Source organism: Coturnix japonica, chromosome 3, assembly GCF_054131305.1.
Source record: "Coturnix japonica strain WE chromosome 3, WE-NBRP24, whole genome shotgun sequence".
NCBI classification, from domain to species: Eukaryota; Metazoa; Chordata; class Aves; order Galliformes; family Phasianidae; genus Coturnix; species Coturnix japonica.
In genome coordinates this window covers 16,725,036-16,744,167 of record NC_140665.1, presented here as the reverse complement: position 1 = coordinate 16,744,167, position 19,132 = coordinate 16,725,036, and the positions used below count along the sequence as shown (strand labels likewise).

Below are 19,132 nucleotides of genomic sequence, written 5' to 3'. Positions count from 1 at the left end.
ATTGCTGAGGGAGTTCTATGCAGTCCAGCCTCTTCCTGCTCACGTGTTCTGCTGGCACATGCTCTGTAAAACTCTTGTATGTGGTGCTTATTGTATCTTCTGCACCTTGAGCATGTGTGTCACTGAGTTAAGATAGAATTTCCCTCTGATTTTGACCCATCTCTGTAGAGGCAAAGTAAGACCAGAGTCAATACAGATCTGATTGATATACTGTTGCTTCCCAGTTTGTTTTGTCTGGCTGTATTTATGTGACATTCATATTCAGCAGCTGTTTGCCTTTACACCTGCAGTACAATGGATAGGTTGAATTTGTCCACATTTTTAGGTGAAAAATACATTTTCTGAAAGCAAGTCCAGAATGCCCTTCTATTTTTCATAGTTTTCTCCTTCCGTACTTATGTTCATGAATGTATCTTCCATCTCCTGACCTGCTGTCTATGCTTTGTCTTAAAAACTCCCTCTCTTGTTACATGTTCTCCTGTGCAAGCAGCTGCCTCAGCTCCTGGCTTTAACTGGTTGCTGATTCCCCTGTCTCAGCTCCACCCTGATGCTTTATCAACCAGAGTGCCTGTATATGGAAAGCCCTGTATATGGAGACCTGCTGCCCTTGCTCTTTAAGATCAGCTCATGCGGAGGAGCAGTCAGTGTTGTGCATTAACTGACTTCACAGTTTCTCAGCTTTCTCTGCTCATAGAAGCTGAGTACTTCCTTCTATCGTAGAACATTTCCTTCTTCCAGCTGTTTGCTCTTCTGAGCCCCTCCCAATTTCATGTAGGCCTGCATTCAGGCAGCTGGCCCTCCATGGGGCCCTCTGTTTGCCCAGCTTCTTGGTCACTTACCTGCATCTCTCCTGTCTGCTCTGTGCACAGAACTGAAATCCTTTTGAGAGCATTGCTTGGGATGTTGCCACACTTGCTTACCTCATGCTTTGAAGAAGTAGCACACATCTGCTCCAAGCTCTTTGACTACCTCTATCAAAGCCATAAAATCATAGAATCGTTTGAGTTGGAAGGGATCTTCATCTTTCGTCATCTAGTCCAACTCCTCTGCAATGAACAGGGGCATGTAGCAGAAGCTAAGCAAGGATGCCTCACTTTGCACTATGCCATAGAATCCAAGGTGACAGTGTTTAGCTCTGTTCAGCAGCTGGTGTGTGTTTTGGGTAGGTGTCCTGTGCTTCTAACACACCGATAGGGTTTGAGTGGAAGGTCACTCCTTTCTTGAATGCAGGCTGGCCATTCTGGATGGCACTGCCACTGCTTTTCTGCCAAAGGTGGGGCAGTGCTGGATGTCAGACTTGCTCTTGGCCTTTTGTGTGATGGAGTAATTTCAGTGTCACGTTGGGTAGCAGCACCATGTGAGGAGGATAAAGGCAAGGTTTCTTCCTGCTCATTTCAGTTCTCTGGAACAAGATGGGTCTCTTCCATTCCATTCTGCAGTGCACTGTCCATGCAGGGTGCTTATTCCATCTTGAAATGTGTGTAGGAACAGTACTGGGAAAGTGTAACCTACTCACACTTAGTAATTGCCTGCCCTTGGAAAAATAAAAAATAAAGAGTTTCTGCTGTCATGATCACCAAGCCCTGAAGAAACAAGTGAGCCTCTGAGTTGCTCAGAAAGGACATCCTACCCAGAGCTCTTTGATGTTTCTGTCCATGAGAAAGAGGATGCAGCTCTTAAAGCACTTCCCCATGTTCTGTTACAGATAAGTGTTTTTTGTTTTGCTTTTCACAATTTCTTGTCTGGAGCTCATTGCATTTCCTGCTTCCTGTAGCAGAAGTAGATCAGTTCATGAACTTAGGAAAAGCAAGTAAAGTAAATGCAGCTTAGCAGGCTGTGTCCTAGGGTAGTTGGAAGGGCTGTGCAAGCTCATGAAGCACTTGGAAAGAGGTACTGAATGTGGTACTTCAGAGTTATGTTAATCTCTAGTTGTGAAAGATGAGGATGAAACTCAGGGCAAAGCCACTCCATATCATCATTCTATAGGGTTGCAGTCTCTCTGTTGTGGCAGCTGTTGCTAGCTGCTGCCAGAGATCAGGTATTGCATGGTATGAACCCTAGCACTGAACGTGTCTGCCATCTCAATGAGTTACTGTGCTTCAGGAGGGATCTATTTATGGAATGCTGCAAGAATAGTCTTAGAATAAATAACACAAAGTGCCATGGCTGCGATTCAAGGCTCATTTTCCTCATCCTCTAAAGGACAATTGTGGGTGGTATCTCTTCAGCTATCACTGTATCTGTCTTTGTACTGTGTTTACCGCTGTGCTGCTTCACTGCTCCTTCAACGCAAATGGAGTTTTATCCTTAAGTTAGTCTCAGCCTTTGTTTTTGTTAATGACATTTCCAAAGTAGATCTCTTGGATTGTGCCCATTTCCTACATGCATTGATTTTAAAAAGGAAATGATTTTTGACTGACCAGAACAACATTTCTTTATTTCCAGCTTAGCCAACAGCTGAAAACTGTTTGTTTGTTTGCTTGCTTGTTTTTCACAGCTATGACCAGTCCTGGAAGATAAGGATACATTGGGAGGCTTATGCTTTGCTGTTTACTTGGGCACGGGGACCCCCAAGGGTATTTACTCACCACGGTTTGTACAGTCCTTGGTGGAATAGCTTGCAGACCCCCAGCCATCAGCAGGTGACAGGTTGTAGATGATTGTGCTCAGGAATAGAAGCTCTTTCTCTCTTCTGAGCCTCAGTGTTCAGTGAGGTCCTAGACCCAGGGGACAGCGTTTCCTGGCCTACTCTGGGATTCTTCTTGGAGCTGGTAGCTGGCACCAGTCAGTGTTCCTCACTGCACTGAGCACTGGCTTCTGAGGGTACTGCTGCAAACACACAGAGCTGTTCAGTTCATGACAGTGACTGCAGGTAAGCCTGCAATTGTGTTATTCTCCATGTTATTCTCCATCGCGTGAAACACACAAGCAATTTCTTTCCACAAACTGCATTTTGTTGCACAGAGGAATGCTTCTGCTGTTAAGTTAGTGGGCTGCAGTGGCAAACACTGTGAACTGAGCCTTTGTTCCTGTTCTCAGTGTTCTGAGTTTCTTTCTGTGAGAAGCCGCCGTGGTTTTACTCTTGAGAGGGCAATATCTGATCTCTGTTAGGCAGTTCTGCTTAGTGGTATGACAGGGTGAGACAACCAACTGAAGAATTCACATCACTGTCAATCCTGCTCTGATGAGTCTTGTGAAGCCTACCACATTAAGGCCTATCTCAGGACTTAATTTCACTTCTCTTTTCCTTCTTTAGGCATGTAGAAGTCTTGTTTACCCTTGTAGTTTAAAATCTGTGTGCTATGAAGCAATTTCTAGCAGTTCCTTCACATAAAGTAAACAGAGCTGGGAATCTTTTGATGGCAGTTTCCATTTTGTCTTGCATTTATGTCAGCAGTACGGCACAAAAATGGCTGTTAGGGAGCATCCTAAGGAAGGCTGCAAGGATGGAGAAAGGTCTGTAGGACAAAGTGTTTGAGGAGCACGGAGGCTGCTGGGGTTGCTCAGCTCAGAGCAGAGGAGCTGAGGGAGGCCTCATGGCAGCTGCAGCAAAGGTTCTGCCCCAGAGGGTGGTGGGCCCTGGTGCTGGAGTTCAAAGAATACTGGGACATCACTCTTGGACATCAGGTTTGGGTTTGGATGGTGCTGTGTGGAGCCACAGGTAGGACTCTGTGATCCTTGAGGGTCCCTTCCAACTTCTTTCCGCAAGGGCAGGAGCAGTCTGACTGCAACCAGATCCCAGGCCATTTCAAGGTGCAGAGATTGGCATGCCTGGTACCTCAAAGGTGACAATATCCAGAGACACAACACCCCCTTTAGCTCAAATTTATCCTTTTTTTTTTTTGTCTGCCTGTATAAAACAGGTTGTGCACTCATGTGACAACATTGCTTCTGTGCTACAGGGAACTTCTGGATCTGACGTGCCGTCTTGCCAACACCCTGAAGAAATACGGGATACAGAAAGGGGACAAGGTTGCCATCTATATGTCCGTGTCTCCCCTGTCTGTGGCAGCCATGCTGGCTTGTGCCAGGATTGGTGCTGTTCACACCGTGGTCTTTGCGGGATTCAGCGCAGAGTCCTTAGCTGGAAGGATCATGGACTGTAAGTAGCTACAGACTGGGGAACAAACCCCTTTGGTGCTAGACACACTCCATAACATACCTTTGTCCAAATTCTGTGTTTTCTTGACAGAAGAATAGGTTCCTTCTCAGCTGTCTGGATAGTTCACTTTCCTTTGCAAAGTATTATGAAGAGCCTTTTCCTTAGTGGCAATATCTTTTGGCCTTACTTTTAATATAATACTTTATAAATTACTTAACATTCACTCTGTTCTGGGTTACTTCCAGACAACAGAGAACCTGGGGGGAAAACCAGAGCTTAGGAATGTGGCCTGATTTGTTCCTTTGAAGCATAGTTGAAGTGCTTCTCTGATCCCTGTGTGGAGTGCTGGTTCTGCAGTCTAGATTGTGATGCTGTGATTTACGTACAGCAGTGAAGGGTTGGCAGTCTGCTCCCAGGCCATTAGACATGGTACTGATACAGAGAGCTGTTCTTAACCCAAAGCAGTTGTAGTGTGATTACAGGGAATGCTGACAATACAGCAGAAGAACAAAATGGCAAGTGGCTCATGTTCTAGCTGTTACATCAGCTTATTTATGACTAAACCACCATCTTCACGTGGTTTTTATTTTTGTTGTTGTTGTTTAATTTATATCAAATCTATTCAGAATAATCACATGTTCTGGTTATCCCTCACTTCTGGCCACTTATATGGAGACAGTAGACTAAAGAATCACTTTTCTGCATCTTTCTATGGAGCTCTGTAATTAATGTAGTGTGATCGAGTTTGAAGCAGTCCGTCAGGGTGCTGCTCTGTGCTGTGGCATCCAAGAGGTTTCCCACCAAGGTATAGGTGAGTTTCAGAAGGCTGCAAGTATCTCAGGGCAGGATAATGCCTCCGAGAGGGTGCTGAGTATAGTGCTGTTTGATTTGGAATGGACAGTTATATGCAGTCCCAAAGAGAGGATGACAAAAGGGTAAGGGAAAGGTTGCTCACTAAGGCCTATTGGAGTTGTTGGAAGCTTTTACACTGGTTTCAGCCTAGAGAAGCTGTGAGCATGTATAACATATATGACTGGGAAGGATGTTCTGCAAGTTGCCTGACAAGTAGAAATTGATGCATTTAAACTGGAGTGAATGATACTTAGCCAAGTGTTGGGAAGGACTTTGTCATATTCATAGCAGACACTGGAGTAAACTGTTGACGAAGGAGTAGAATACCCCACACTGAAGTGTTTTAGGCAGATTAGACTGTCAGCAGTGTTTTAACACTAACCAGCCTTGCTCTGGGGGGGACAGGATGGTCTAGATAAGCTCTGGAGATTCCTGCAACACCTACTCTGTGTGTGTCAGGTTTTAATTGCTTTTATCAGTCACTGTTTTTGATTCACTTAAATTCCGAATACATGTTGCACTATACATCATCCCCCAAACTAATGACATCTAATTAATGACAATTAATCTGCTCACCATGTACAGATTGGAAAACAGGCTGACTTGTATGCTGTTTTTCTCTCTTTTTAGCCGAATGCAAAGCAGTTATCACCTACAACCAGGGAGTCAGGGGAGGCAGAATCATAGAGCTGAAGACGACGGTGGATGAAGCTGTAAAGAACTGTCCAAGTGTCAAACATGTCTTTGTGGCACAGAGGACAGATAACAAAACCCAGATGGGTGACCTTGACGTTCCTCTTGAAGAAGTATGTGGATGCTGGTAAACCTTACCCATTTCCCTGCTGTTTTTCCATGTGAAGTTTATTCTCCTGCCTTTATGCTGCCTCTGAAGCAGGTTTTGAGTTTGTGCTGCTCTTCCTGTGCACCTCATTGGCCTAATGGATACAGCTGTGTTACAGTGGCAGCATTTCTATATCCTAGTACCCACCTGTATGGTTGCCCACTGGCACTTTGATTAACTCCTTTTTTTCTCCATTTGTGCCTTTTGGACCCGAGCTGTGCAGACATAAAGGAGATGCCCCTTATGGCATCTAGATTCTCACCCTTGGATAGGATGAAGATAATTCATCCTAAAATTACGGTCTGCAGGGGCTGTGAGTTGAAGCAGCACCATTTCATACCACTGCTGTTATTATTATGTTGTACTTCTGTGAGCTCTCCTATGTGCTCTCAGGCCGTACACTTTTGAAAGGCAGTGCAGAAATAATCAAGTTCCTGGAAGCACTTAATACAGCCAGTGGACAGTGTCACAGTTACCCCATGAGGGGAAGGCAGTGATGGCTTGTGTATATTATGGGTTGTGCTGTAGAAGAAAGAAAGAAGAAAACAGTGGTCATTTTAATGTGTTCAGCTGTTACACATGAGATTGTACAAACAAATGCAGACATAGTTTTATCAATTTGCCAGCAGCTGTAAGCAGAAAGTGCTCATCAGTAATATCTGGAAACCACCCTCCTGCAGCCAAGATAGTTACTCAGAAGTTGCTGTGCTGGTCACAGGAGATAGGAGCAAATATTAGGGTAAGTTAAGCAGGGCAGGTTTTATTCAGAAGTTGTCTTGCTCTTTATTCAACAAAACATATTTGAATGTTTTATTCTTAGTCTGCAAACAACCTTAAATCTTTGTGATTCAAGAACTGACCTCGGCTCATTGTCAGTTGTAGGATTAACTCTGAAACACAACAAGAATTCAACCATTAATGCTGCTAACTATTATCACTGATCCTTATAGCAGTTGTTCTTACCAGCCATTATGCTTATCTTCCCATTTCATAGATACCTTCAATTCAATCCTATCTCACTTCCTTGCTCACCAGTGGAATCCCAGTTGTCACGCTGTATTGCAGTTTCATGTCCTTCCTTCCAGCCTCTGAGAAACAGCGAGACTTGAGTGACAGGGAGGGAGAGGACTGTAAGATGAGAGAAAACAGTGATGCCATGCTGACTAACAGACTCTAATTTAATCGATTCATGTTATCCAGTCTTAAGTGAACTACAGTTACTGTGCAATAGCTTACTGCACAATTTAAGTTCATGTTTTAATGGAGCTTATGCAAACACCACCATAATTTCAAAAACTGGCAAGTCAGCCTAAGTTTAGTGCTGACAGGTCACCGTAAATACCTGGGAAGTACTGACAGTCAGCAGATAAGAATTGTGTCTGACCTTATCAGCTCTTATTTTATTAAGCTCTACTTGTCAGACACTTGTAAACATTTGGACCCGGATTGTTAGTGTTCACCTGTAAGTAGAGTTTATTTGCAGTATATACTTATAAAAAGGCAGTGCCTAGAAAGGCCTTCGAAGAGCAACATAATAACCCTTACAGGGATCATCATTCAGCTAAGACAGCATAGGGCTTGAGAGAAGAAAGCCAGCTTTGCCTTTTTATAGCTACTTGTTGAGCATGTGCAATGCACAGTCATTACCACAAGTTTGTGCACAGCAAGAAAAATGGTCAAACTCTTCATGAAAAATTTACAGTTTGGGCAAAATGCTGTAGACAAATGATGCTCTTTCAGAGTACGTTGGTGTGGTTCACTCTGCTCTGAAAGAAAAGCTTTCTCCTGGTGTATTTAATACATGAAAGCTTTCTTGTGATGGGATTATACTTTCAGTTCACAGCTTGTCTTAATTCTAGCATCATTGATGAAATGCAGTGCTATTATCAGTTAAGGACTCCTTGTCTCTTCAGATGGAGAGAGTGAATACAAAGCTCAGAAGCAACACTGAGCAGACACCCAGAAAGCATTCAGATATCCTGTCTAAAGATTTCCCTGTCTGTTTTGGTCTGAAGATATTTCCCAGAGTTCTGCTTGTTTTTTTCACAGTACAGTTCTGTGCCAGACTTTAGCAACTTGTGTTTCGGTCCTGATACGCTTTCATACAGTGTCTAAATGCTGATGAGAAGCATCAACATCCTTTGTAAGTTCTTTGTATGGGGCTTGAGCATTCTGGCTGCTTACTGTTGAGCTGTATTTTGGACGTTGGCCATCCACAAGCTGCATTTACCACAAGCCTCTCTTTCAAAGCACAGTATTTCTCCTTCCCCTTCTTCTGACGGACTGAGCACACCAGCTCATCCAAAAATCTGCAGTGAGCTGTTGGACATTGCATCCTTTCCTCTAGTGGTTCTGATACTAGGGGTGAAGAGAGGAGTTAGGTTCTTAGCCACCTGACCCAACAGTGGTCTATAAAGAAAACAACAGAGGCAGGAGGGTAAAGCACTGTCCTTCTCATGAGTAGCAGCAATTTGGATTTCAGGATCAAATTAATAGGATACCCCATGCTGACAGGTGGAGTACGAACTGGCTTCAGATAACCAAAGTTTTTCTGTCATCACCACCTTTTCTTAGGAGATGGCCAAGGCAGCTTCTGTTTGTACTCCAGAGAGCATGGACAGTGAAGACATGCTTTTCATGCTGTATACCTCAGGCAGCACGGGGAAACCCAAAGGAATCGTTCACACCCAGGCTGGATATCTGCTGTATGCTGCTCTCACACATAAGGTAAGTCACAGGAATCCTCTAGAGGAGGTTCACTTATCCCCTGACGATATTAACGATAGGGACTTTGACAGGTGGGGGTCACCATTCTGTGTGTGCTGCCTAATTGGCTTCTTGAGTGTAACCAAACTGAAAAAATCTGAGAATGTCTAAGTAACATTTAGGGTTTGTTGCTGGGGAATATGATACTGTGAGAGTTAGAGCCTGTACTGTATTCGTGTCTTGGGCCCATATTTAGAGACATTGAAGTGATGCAGCTGAGGAGATTCAAGTAGGTACTTCATTGGCATTGGTAATGTGACTACTGCTGTAACATTTTGTAGTGGAGTACTGGCCTTTTCCAGCAGAGAGGATCTGGATTCTTAAAGACTTCTTGCATAGAATGTGTAGTTTGAAGATCAAAAATTGCATTAATGTTGTATGGTTAAACCTTTGCACTGATTGTTGTCGTAATCTAGGCTGAATACTTTAACTCTTGAAAGCAAAATGAGAAAAAATATCTTTCTCATGAAAAAAAACGCACTAAAAAACCCAACAGCAACCAAAAAGGAACTGCTTAACGTGTGATCTGAGCTCTGCATATGGAAAGTTAACAGTGAAATGGAGATGGGCCTTGCCTGAAAGTTTTCCATCTTACTTTACTGAAATCACCCTGTTTGTAATCACATACAGTTCTGTCAAAGTTTTTCTTACTTTTATCCCTGATCTTTTTTTCCCTAATGGGGAAAAGCACTTGCAATGTTAAGGTGAGAATTAGCTCTCCTAGGTAGAGAGATCAGATAATCTGTGCAACACTTGTGTGCAAAAAACACAGTGACATTCAAATTGCAAGTCCTTGATTTTTGTTGCTGTGTGGTTTATTTTTTGAGTTCTGATCCTCTTCCTTTGATTTAAATTGTAAAGCTGATTCTGCTTTACGAGTCCAGGACCTCCTCACCATGTGGTAGAGGAGTTTAAACTTCTGAGATCTGCAATCTCCCTGCTGTTTAGGATCAGCTCTCTCATGTGAGCTGTCTGGGGTGAGCAACTGCAGGTATCCAGAGCTCTGGGCTTTGGTTGTAGGTTTCAGTCTGGAAGCAGTCATGTTCCTTGCTCCCTGTATGCTGGAAGATACAATCAGGAGACTGAAGCCCCTGTCCCTCTGGCTTGTTTCCTCACATAGGGCTGGCCTTGTGCTGCTGTGCACTGTGTGAGTGGCACCACTCACCCTGCAAGCTCTCTTGCTTCCACTTGGGTGTCTCCCATCCAGCACTTTACTCTTCAGTTCTATGCACCTGCCAACAGGAAATCAGCTGGCCTTACATTTATCTTTGCAGTATGTGTTTGACTACCAGCAAGGTGATGTCTTCGGTTGCGTGGCTGACATTGGCTGGATCACAGGACACAGCTATGTTGTGTACGGACCACTTTGCAATGGAGGCACCACTGTGCTGTTTGAAAGCACTCCAGTATACCCCGACCCAGGTAAGGAAGTGATGGGCAAAGAGTTGGCTAGATGTGGCAGTGTGACAAGACCAAAGGAGGTTGAAAACTTGTCAGGTATAATATGTGGAGGTAAAAGCTCAGTTTCCTTGAAACACACGTGTATAAAGTTCAGGAACATCTGTACATACAACGTTAAAAAAATATATGAAATCTTGCCATCGTTTTTGTTCTGTCCTCATGGTAACCTCAGCTTTGACTGCTAAGCTTAATGTTGAGCTTTCGTGGTGGAATGTCGGTGTTGATATGCTTGTGATCTTGCAGGCCGTTACTGGGAAATGGTACAAAGGCTGAAAATAAATCAGTTTTATGGAGCACCTACAGCTATACGCTTGCTGTTGAATTATGGAGACAAGTGGGTGAAGAAATACGACAGATCATCCCTGAAGACTCTGGGATCAGGTAGGGAGCATAAAACTTTCCTGTGATAAAGATACAGGCATCTAGCTGGTGAGAGTAAAGCTACCAGAAGAATGTGGTTATAAACAGCTGATAAAGTGAACTCCCCATCTGGATTTTCAGTTATTTTCTTAGCAGAAGGGGGAACAAACTGAAGTTGGAGACACTGAGCCTACATGTGATTGTCCATTTCCTAGCTTATATCACAGGATTGTATTCTGTGCAGAAAAGGTTTATCCAGTGGTAAATTAACTTCACTGGCTTAGGTAACCCAAGCAACAGAACAGCAGAATGAACTGTCGGCAACTCTTCGAGTCTTAAGACTACTTCTTTTCTTATTCTTGATCTAGTGGGAGAGCCCATTAACAACGAGGCTTGGCAGTGGTTCTACCATGTGGTGGGAGAAGGGCGCTGTACCCTCGTGGACACTTGGTGGCAAACAGGTAAAAGGCATCCTCAGGGGGTGTGCAAGGCTGTCATGGATGATTTGAGGTCAACAACACGAGGTCTCATTGCTAGTGTCCAGCAGTGATAAACAAGTGAAAATGGCTTTAAACCAAAAAGAGGGGAAATTTAGGTGAGGTGTTAAGAAGAAATTCTTTCCTTTGGAAGTGGTGAGGCACTGGCACTGCTCTCCAGAGAAGCTGTGGTGCCCCATCCCTGGAAGTGTTCAAGGCCAGGTTGGATGGGCCCTGGGCAGCCTGAGCTGGTGGGTGGGGGTGGCAACTAGCCCACAGCAGGGGGTTGGAATTAGGTGGACTTTAAGTCCATCCCAATCTAAGACATTCTATGATTCTGTGATTTGATATCTGTAGAGGAGAATTTGTACATTTCTGTTCAACCCAAGGAGCCTTATATAAGAAAAACAACATCCTGATGTTTTGATCAGATTTGGAAAGTCACTGGACAGTTCCAGCACAAAATAACAGGGAAACAGCAATAGCGACATGCTGCACTTTTTGCCTCTCTAAATGTTCTTTGATATTTTGAAAGCTGAAAAATCTCAATTGGTTCTAGAAACAGAAAGCAAAATTTGAATTTTAGTGCAGTGCTTGGAGTAGGCAGCTTGAATTTCAAACCTGATTTCCAGTTATTTATCAAACCGTACTAACCTTGATATGGTCTTATTGTGAAAGGGTTTCATGAAAGGACGTTTATAGCAGCATGTAGCCATAAACTGTACTCAGGTGTGTTTTATATCCTTGCCTCAAGAAGGACGGAGGAAGATGGAAAACTAAGCTGAGTAGTCAGAGGTATATATTGCTTTAGCTGATTGGAAAGGGATCAGGGGAGGGAGGCTTTCTGGCTGTGAGTGGCATGGGGACAGCAAATACTGCCTGACTTGGATCAGTCCCTCCCAGGAGGGAAGTAACGTGCTGTAGTCCTTTGGCCTTCAGATACTTCAAAAAATGAGTGTACTACAGTTTTGGCAACGTGCTTGGCCTAGTTGTGTGACAGAGGGGCTGTCACTTTGGAGCAGGAAAACTGGTCCCAACTGCCCAGCTGCTTCCTGCTCCCTTCTTTTCGTGGTGAGCAGTGTGTAGGACAGCACAGCACAGCCCCCGGCTCTCTGCTCAGTTTGGTGTCAGCCAGTCCTCTGTTCTGGTCACTAACATCCAGCAGCTGCTAAGTGCATTTTGAATGCTCTTTTCCCATACACTGACAAAAATATGTCCTCAAGTTGCAAGCAGCACATCTTGCTGAGGAGCCGTGCACTTAAAGGACACAGCACAGCTGTGGGCTTCCTGCCTCTGCTAGAAAAAAGCCTTCTCTACTCTTAAATTTCTAGCTGCTGTTGAGCAGAATATCCGTTCCCTTTCTAAGCAAACTGCTCATGATTTCACTCTTATTCCTGCTTCCAACCTCTGTATTCAGGATAACTATCACCCATCTCAATGTGGTGAGTTAGTTTCTGGAACACAACCAAGTTCTATTTAATCTGGATCAGACTCTTTTTATTTTCTGATTTGAAATAGAACAGCGGCAATATTATCTACTCTGTACTTTCCTAATACCTTAAATCATTTGGGTTCTCACCACAGGAGAAAGTCTGATGGATTAGGTGCTACACTCTTTCTTCCTCCCTGCTCTGAGATAGAACTGTGGTGAAAAGCAGTTGATGGCTGTACAGTGATGGAGATAAGAAAAGTCTTTATTTGACCCAGTATTTTTGGTTATAGCTTGTCTTCAGTTACTGATGCATGCAGTATGGTAGATCTGTTTTCCCTTCTACAGGGTTAGATCTTGTAAGAAGACAAATTATTTGTGGGATTTTGGAGCAAGAACTCCCAGGGGAGAGGTCAAAGAACATCTGCTGGACAATCTCAAAGTGCAAAGTCCTTGCTTGTGAACTTGAACCAAGTGCAGTTTTGCATGCAGTTACCAGCTCCTGGAAGCATAATACAATGATAAATATTCATTACATTGATTTTGCTAGAAAGTAGAATCAATCTTTCTCCACAGCTGATGCTTCCAATAAAGAGGAAGACAAATTAATCATGGAAGCACCATGCACACAATTATAAATGCAAAGGGAATATGGAAAGAGATCACAGAAACAGTTTGATGGATGCTCGTTGTGATCCTGCAGTGTCACCTCTCACAAACGATTTCATTATAGCTCAGTAATTGCACTGCTCTGTGCAGTGTCCTCTGTGGTACATTGCTCTCCGAAGCAGCAACATGTTGCCAGCTAGTAAAGCCTGGTGGGCGTACAGATCAGCAAATGATGATTTAAGAACTCACTTGAAAGTCTTTGGATGAGCAAATGGGTGAGCCAGCAATTACAAGAAGCAATTTTAGTAGCGTTATGTGCAGATGAGAGAGACGGAACATTTCTGTGGCTTTTAGCATTAAAATATTAGGAATTGCTGGGCTGTGATTGACAGTAATAGAATCAAGTCTGTGTTTCAGTACCAGGCATAGTTGTTCACAGTGTGGAGGAAACACTCGGTAGTTCCATTTTTGGTTTTTCTTAGTTAAAAAAATACCCACAAAATACAGCTGTTGTGTGCAGCTGTGAACAAAAACTGTTTTTGAGAGACATCTTTAAGTAGGTTCTGGAAGCTTTTGTTGTTGGTTTCTTACATTACCAGTTTAAGACAGGTCTTTCCCATACAAATACATTTTGAAGCATCCCTGTCACCATTCATTTCTCACCTCAGAGACCCTTCCTTGTAGCCACATCAGGGTAACTGATGGATGCAAATTCAGGGTCACATTCAGCCTTTCCCAGCCCAGTTTCCACAACCTGGTGGAGCTCAGCACTCTCCAAGTGGCAGAACATAGCTTTGTTTCTACAGCTATATTTATTAGAGCTTAATGTTCCTATGTGTTTTTTTTTAATCTCTCATTTGTTTTATTTTTTGAATTACTTTCAGATCTTATTAAGGTTGGAATCTGATTTAATGTTCATCCCAGCAGGCATGAAAAAAAGAATGATTAAAAGGTTCAGTTTTGAATAGAAGATGATCTCAAATTGCTTGTAAGGGGTGGGTTATTCCCATTCTCTGTAATAGCAGTAATTCAGGCTCCTGAAGTGCTTTTCCTACTAACCTTAGACAGCTGTAAAAACAGCATAGGGAGATAAATCCCCTTTCTCTGTAAAATCACTCCTAGGGTAGGAAATGGGGCTGATGAGTATTGTCCCTGCTGCCAAGCAGCCCCGTTCATGTGAAAAAAAATCTTGGAAGGGTGTATGTATGCATTAGAGCTTCTTGTATTCATTGCTAGCTGGTAGCTAGAGGAATTGGTTTATCCGTGAGCTGACTTAGTGCCAGGTTTTTGGGCAGAGAGCACATGAACTGAATCAAAAGGCACCTCCTTGTGCCTGGTTTGCTGTGGATGAGACCATGGAAGGGCGCTGAATGCTTGCGTCATGTGTTGAGACTGCAGGGTCCGCAGGCTTTTGGTGCAAAGCCAGTGCTGCAGCCCATGCAGTACTCCCTGAGAAGAGCTAAGTGGGATGTTAGCAGTACTGATGCTCAGTGCCATGGAGAGCTGCTTTTCCCTGAGCAGGCTGCATGGTCCCACTCTGTACCCTGTTACTTGATGTTCCCAGTTGGTTTTACTTGAAGGCAACTTCTGTATTCTCTTTAACAAAGAAGAGCTAGCATTTGCTTTCATCCAGCATTGGACGAATTCCAAATATTTTTCATTATTCTTCCAGAAACCGGTGGCATCTGCATTGCCCCACGGCCTTCAGAAGAGAAAGCTGATATCATTCCAGCTATGGCTATGAGACCCTTCTTTGGGATTTTCCCTGTTCTCATGGATGAAAATGTGAGTTGAGGCTGTGATGGGTGTCGAGATGCTACTGTGTTTCTGCCTTAACCACCTTTCCAATGGGAGAGGAACGGGATCCAGGAGGATGTGCGTTCCTCCGTTAAAAACAGAAGAACAAAAGAGCAATTTATATATCTGAGCATATGTCAAATATCCATACAGATTTCCAGCCGAGCATTGCAAGCTATCTGCAAATCTCTAGAGAGATTAAAAGCTGCTGCTTCCATTTCTGAGAGCAGTCAGAAGTCATGCATGTCTTGGAAACCAGGGAGATGAACAGCTGGAACAGTGCATACAACATCCAGTGACTTAGCAAGACTGGCAAAGACAGTGATGAAGTCTTCCAAGGGAAATGCAAGGCATGAGGCCCTGCAGCAGTATGTGTCTGTGAGAGAACTGATGCTGATCACTGAAGCTCTGCTGAGCAATCCCCATCAGTACTCCAGTGCCCAGTAAAGCGTGTCATCTCCTCATATACAGTTTAATAAGGGAATGTGGCGGTTAGTATAAGTGAAAAGGAAAGATGTCAGCCCAGGCACTTCCCTCCTAGCCTCACCCCAGGCATCCTCTGGCTGCTTAGCATGCCTTTGTTGTCATCTTTTCCAGCCTTGCCCTCTGTAGAATCACAGGATTCACTGTTCTTTGAGACTTAAAATTGTCTTATCTTCAGTACTGCAGGCCTTGAGGAATAAGGAAGGCCCAGCACAGATGGTGTGTTCACTAGAAGATTCATCTTCTCCCCATGTGGCCAACCATTGGCAGCCTGCACTGAGCAACAGGGTGATTCTTACTGTATCAATGAGCCAGAGGCACTTGCTATTCCTTTTCTGCTCTTCTGATCATCCCTTTTGTTTTTGAACCTGCAGGGAAAGGTTCTAGAGGGCAACGATGTGTCTGGTGCACTTTGCATCACAGAGCCATGGCCTGGCTTGGCAAGAACAATCTACAGAGATCACCAGCGATTTGTTGATACATATTTCAAAGCCTATCCAGGTAAGGGGAGTGTCAAAGGAGTGTGGTTTGCACTGCGTTATAAGCACACTGAATATTTTCAACACTCCTGCATCACTGAATCTTGCCTGGGCTGCCACATGCTGTGTTACACCTGCCCCTTTTTAAGCATGGTCATGTTGGATCTGGCAAGTAATTGCTAGTGGCAGGGAGAACGTTTTATAGGAAACTGGACAACACCACTGTCTTCACTCAAGGTAAAGGGCTTGGGAAGCCACAGGGTAGAACAGAATTGGAAAGACGGTCTGGCAAGTTGTGTAAAATTGTGTGGAAAATAAGAATGGGAAATCAATGAAGTTGAATGAGCCTCTATTCCCTTGTTATTCATTTCATACCTGCATCTGAAATCACAGTGGTATTTAACATAGGTTGATAGCTCCTATCAATAGATAATTGATTGAAGGGCATGAAGTATGACTGAAAATCCATGAACTGGACAGTAATGGATCTTGGCAAAAGCTGCCTTCAGAGCTTGCAACATTAGCTGCCAGCTGCACCAAAGTGCGACAGGAACAAGTCTCTCATGGACATGGCTTTGTTTGTTTGCTTTTCAACTAACCTGGTAGCAGAGTTTCTACCATGGTCATATGCTGGAAAGGGATCGTCTTTGTTAGCCAGCAAAAGAAGTGGCTTTTTATCAGACCCAACAGAAGTGATTACAAAATTTGGCAGTATTCCCATATACAGAATGTAATAGAGCTGTTCACTTTCAGCTGAGCATTTTCAATTTTCCTTGAGCAGTGAGGTGAAGCTCTCAGCAGAGCTGAGATTGATCAGCAGTCTATGGCGTGATGGCAGATGGTATCTGAAGTATTTGGGGGCTGTATGCATTAGCCTGGGTGAGGAGTTGCTGTGCATCTGTAGGAGTGTAAAGCACAGGGAGATCTGAGAACCCTTTTCGGTTTTGTAAGTCCAACAGAGCATCACTACACTGTGTTGGTGGGCTTGGTTTCATTGCAGGGACGTCAGCCACTGGTTGCTGCTGGTTGCCTACAATGATTGTAAGCAATGATGCCTACCATTGCCTTGCTGCTGCCCAGATGATCTAGCAGCCAAAGGCTGAGGATAGCAGAGGGAAGTAGAAAATGATGTGTGGCCAATCATGCATCTGTAAGCTTAGTCCAGAAACTGTCTGATCTGGTCTGCCTTACTTGTCAACCCATCTGTCCTGAATCAGAGCCCCAGGCAATAGGCTGGCATGCTTTCTGCTGATAACCACCCACATCTCTTTCCATTAGGTTACTATTTCACAGGGGATGGTGCTTACAGGACCAAAGAAGGCTATTACCAGATAACAGGGCGCATGGATGATGTCATTAACATCAGCGGACACAGGCTTGGGACAGCAGAGATAGAAGATGCAATGGTAAGCTGCGAGCAGGCACACATCTGTGGGGCAGGGTAGCCCTTGAAAGAAGCTGTATGAATTTTAACAAGTACAAAATCTGATTTGTTTGTAGTAGCAGTGTTGCCTTTGAACCTCTGCCCCTACTTACACACAGCTGTAATTTAGGATGCTGGTAGAGTCTTCATAAGGGATTGGCTCTCCCATTCCTTCCTTCCCCTCTGCTACACTCAGCCTTTACTTCCCAAATCAGCGGTTCATACTCATCTGAACTAGCTGAATATGGCTCAGAATTCAGTAGCATTGAAGCAACCTTGATTCACATTAGCTGCAAAGGTAGATAGATAGCCTGTCATTCTGAGAGAAAATAGTATTAGCTCAGAGGACTGAAAACAAAAAGTCCTCAAAGCACTTACCTTCAAAGCCTGACCTGGATATTTATTTCTGTATTATGTGCCTTGCCTGCAAACAGCACTTAAATGTAACATCTGAGAAACCAGAGTTTATATGGCACACAAAATTCTGTTGTCTTCTCTGTGAGTAAATTGTTTTGTCTGGGTGAATTTCTGATCGTGGATATAGGACCCTGGTTCCTCCCCCACTTTTTATATATGTATGTGTGAATATGCAAATATATTTGTATGTTATATTGCTCTGTGATATTTTTAATCTAATTTATACATAATCCACTCTTTTGTGTAAGATTTGGGTATGTGAGTTCTCCCAGCCTGTACACCCAAACCATCTCCTTACTGCAAATATGTACCAATTTCACCCAAGAACTGTGGCAGAATAATTCACTGTTCTGGAGCATCATAAAAATGTGCATTCAGCAGAACAACATTCCATGCTTCTGTGAAGAAGTGAAGGCCAAATTCTTTCTTTCTGGTGTGCTTTGGATGCTGAAAAACACTGATCAAGTGTTGACTGTGATATTAGCAGCTTCACTCTGCTGGAGGAAGATCTCTGAGGCACAGAGCAATGCAAAAGTAGCAGGCACAGATGCTGAAGGGCTTGATGCTCTGATTATCTTTTGTTTTACTTTTTGTAAAGGCTGATCACCCCGATGTCCCTGAGACAGCTGTGATCGGGTATCCCCATGAAATCAAAGGAGAAGGTATGTGAAAAGCAGCATCCTGACTTGACACATAAATACATTTAGTTTCCAATCTGGACTCTGTGCTAAGCGGTGTCTAGGGAATAGAAGGCTGGTTACTGTTGTTTGACTGGCAATGCAGTACAAAGAGGCAAAGGCAGCCATGAAAATAACTTCCTAAGCTAAATGCAGGTATTGCTCCCTTGACTGTTTTCATACATAGTGTTTATATATGTGATAGAGCTTTCATAAACAGGATTGTGCTCAGAGAAACCCTTTGAGCAGAATGGAGCAGTTGGTTTGTGTTGGTTTTGATCCCAATGACTCTGCTAGTCATTGTTGTGCTATCGTTGTCACTGAGACCAATCTGGTCGATGGATGCTAAGACAAGACTGGACCTTCATTCTATGGGCTTGAATCTGACTGCTTTTGTAAACATGACTAATGGTTTTCTTGTTGGCCCCTAGACTGTGTATAGGAATGATTTGAAGCCTGCCTTGGCATTCAGATGAGTAGTTCTGCCAGCCAGGACCTAATACAAGGTACTCATATTTCATTTTTCTCATTTTTCTTCTAGGTGCCTTTGCTTTCATAGTGCTGAAAAAGCAGACAGCTCATATAGACCACGTCAAAGAAGAGCTCAGAACTATAGTGGCTACCAAAATAGCAAAGTATGCTGTGCCTGACCACATTCTGGTAAGTGGGAGACTAAGTGGGACTGGGAGCAGGAGCAGCCACATTTAATAAGCCTTGCCTTTCCTATCTGCTGTGTTGCAGTTGTCTCTCTCTAGCAGGACAAAGGAGCAGGAAAAGAGAACTTACTGGAGGGATCTGTGGGTGGAGGAGGCAGGTGCATTGGTCTGAATGTACGCATCCATGTACAGAGGGTACTGAGAGTACCTTTCCTGCAAGAGCTCTGGTGAAGGGGAATTTTAGGCATACCCTGTGCCTTAAGTGGCATTTGTCATCCCTTCTTTGACATGCAGCAGTGTTATT

General features: G+C 43.7%; 1 protein-coding gene across 2 annotated transcripts in view; it reads left to right on the top strand.

Moving 5' to 3' along the window:
- ACSS1 (acyl-CoA synthetase short chain family member 1) overlaps positions 1-19,132 on the top strand; it is a 29,301-nt gene that overhangs the window by 8,539 nt on the left and 1,630 nt on the right. Inside the window, exons 3-13 of one of the 2 annotated variants that reach the window (XM_015857095.2) lie at positions 3,903-4,102; positions 5,585-5,760; positions 8,370-8,522; positions 9,836-9,983; positions 10,266-10,403; positions 10,751-10,843; positions 14,569-14,681; positions 15,551-15,677; positions 16,934-17,061; positions 18,094-18,157; positions 18,714-18,832. In XM_015857095.2, the coding sequence (XP_015712581.1) occupies positions 3,903-4,102; positions 5,585-5,760; positions 8,370-8,522; positions 9,836-9,983; positions 10,266-10,403; positions 10,751-10,843; positions 14,569-14,681; positions 15,551-15,677; positions 16,934-17,061; positions 18,094-18,157; positions 18,714-18,832 (1,459 nt within the window). Of the gene's footprint in view, positions 1-3,902; positions 4,103-5,584; positions 5,761-8,369; positions 8,523-9,835; positions 9,984-10,265; positions 10,404-10,750; positions 10,844-14,568; positions 14,682-15,354; positions 15,498-15,550; positions 15,678-16,933; positions 17,062-18,093; positions 18,158-18,713; positions 18,833-19,132 lie in introns of those variants that run through there. The other variant, XM_085541118.1, reaches the window with a different exon arrangement.